This window comes from Propithecus coquereli, unplaced genomic scaffold (genome assembly GCF_000956105.1).
Source record: "Propithecus coquereli isolate 6110/MARCELLA unplaced genomic scaffold, Pcoq_1.0 Scaffold79, whole genome shotgun sequence".
NCBI classification, from domain to species: Eukaryota; Metazoa; Chordata; class Mammalia; order Primates; family Indriidae; genus Propithecus; species Propithecus coquereli.
The window spans coordinates 865,318-867,128 of NW_012154062.1; the positions used below are offsets into that span (position 1 = coordinate 865,318).

The following is a 1,811-nucleotide window of genomic DNA, read 5'->3' on the forward strand; positions in this document are numbered from 1 at the left end:
CACTGCCTGACAAGACCAAGAATTAACACCTGAAAGCAAATTTGCAAATCTAGTTCTGCAATACTATTGTCTAATGGGTAACTAATTGCTCTGTTTTCTCCACCATTCCTTGAAGCATACCAAAAAAGAAAAAAAAATTCACTCACCAAAAACAGAGAACCATATTCAAAAGTCTCATTCATAATTTCCTGTTTTAGCTCTTGTTTTTCCATAGGTGTCCCATTTTCTTTTTCACCCTTCTTTTCAGGGTTAATCCTATCGACGTTAGAAACGTATGTCATTTCCAAGCATTCTGCACTTTCCATTTTAACAGGGAGCATGCCTTTGATCTTCTGAAAAAACGCTGCTACGGCCCCAGTCTCACATGCTGAGTTAGAAGAACTTGCTTTGTCAACGTCTTCCTGATTCGATTTCACGGCAGATGTTGTTCTTGGAACCTTGTGTGAAGCATTTTTAGAATGAGTTGTAACATGCACAGCCTGGCCAGTAATGAGTTTATTAAATTGCTGCTTATGCGTCTTGTTAACGAGGATTTCTGCTTTCGTGTCTGCGCTCAAGTCGGATCTTGGTGTTTTGCTCAGAACGGTCAACTGTCTTGAGTTAGATGCTGATGAGGGTGGACAGACACCGGTCACCTGGGGTTTGGGTGGGACCTTTGACAAGATGGGGTCTTTGGGCTGCAACACTGGTCTAGACATAACTTTAGCTTTGACATTCTTGAAGTTGGGTCTTGGGTAACTTATGATTTCAGTTTTTCTAACTTTGCAGCCTATTGGGGTGTTTGTTTTGGTTGTTGATTTTCCTAGACTAGGTTTAGACATGTTCACAGGTGCCCCCCTCAAGTTTGACAAGTCTTTAAGTTCTCGATTTCCCTTTTCCACTTTTTTACATTTCTCTGTTGCTTTGATAGGTGAAACAGAAAGGGTCATATTTGTGGGTTCCTGGACTGGTGTTGACATGCAAACCGTGTCATTTGTGCTAATGACCATATTATCTGCTTCCCAAGTCAGTTCAAAGGCTGAAACCACGTTTTGTCCTGGCGAGCTACTTAGTATCAATTCTGAGGTACGATTTTGGGTTCCCAAATCCTTTTCGTTGGAGGCAATTTGTGTGTCTTTAGTCACCATGACCTTATGCTCTGGACTCAGCACTTGGGCTTTATTTGTATCAAAAGCTGGCACCACTAAAGGGCATTCATCATCAATAAGACAACTGGACACTGTCTCTCTCAGATGTTGGCCCAGTTCCTTGTGCCCATATGAGCTCTGTGAATGTGTGTCACTATTTGGTTCATCTTTAGATAAACAAAAGAACTTTTGTAATATGGACCCACTGGGGACTTCCATGCCATCAGAAACTGGTGTTAGAGCTTGTATCTCTTTTTCTCCAACTAGTCTTTGCTGTGACCCATCTGTGTACTCACTGGTGACCTTTCCTGAAGAATACTGACACTGATTTTCAGTATCTGGAACAAAAGCCTCAGTTTGCATCACTACATCAGAAAATGCTGTGTAAGTTGTGTCTCGAGCCTCCAATGGTGTGGATTGAGGGTTTGCAAAGTTCTTTCTGTCATAACTAGTTTCTCTTGCATGCCTCTTATCAGAATGGGAAGACGTCCGAGTGGAATAGGATAAAGAAGATGTATTTCCACTTTTCATACTGGCTGGTGGCAGACTTCCAGTGGTAGGCAAAGACTGACTCTTTTCTATGGCATGATGTGATATAATGGTGTGGTTAGCTTTATCCACTGCGATGTCAAATGTTTGGTTTAGCTCCAAGGAAGAAGAGAACTCTCCCCGGTTCAAATCATC

The 1,811-nt window shown here is 41.9% G+C and overlaps 1 protein-coding gene across 1 annotated transcript in view; it reads right to left on the bottom strand.

Moving 5' to 3' along the window:
- LOC105825202 (microtubule-associated tumor suppressor 1 homolog) overlaps nt 1-1,811 on the bottom strand; it is a 217,631-nt gene that overhangs the window by 32,797 nt on the left and 183,023 nt on the right. The window contains exon 5 of the mRNA XM_012662907.1: nt 143-1,807. Within this exon, the coding sequence (XP_012518361.1) occupies nt 143-1,807 (1,665 nt within the window). The remainder of the gene's footprint in view (nt 1-142; nt 1,808-1,811) is intronic.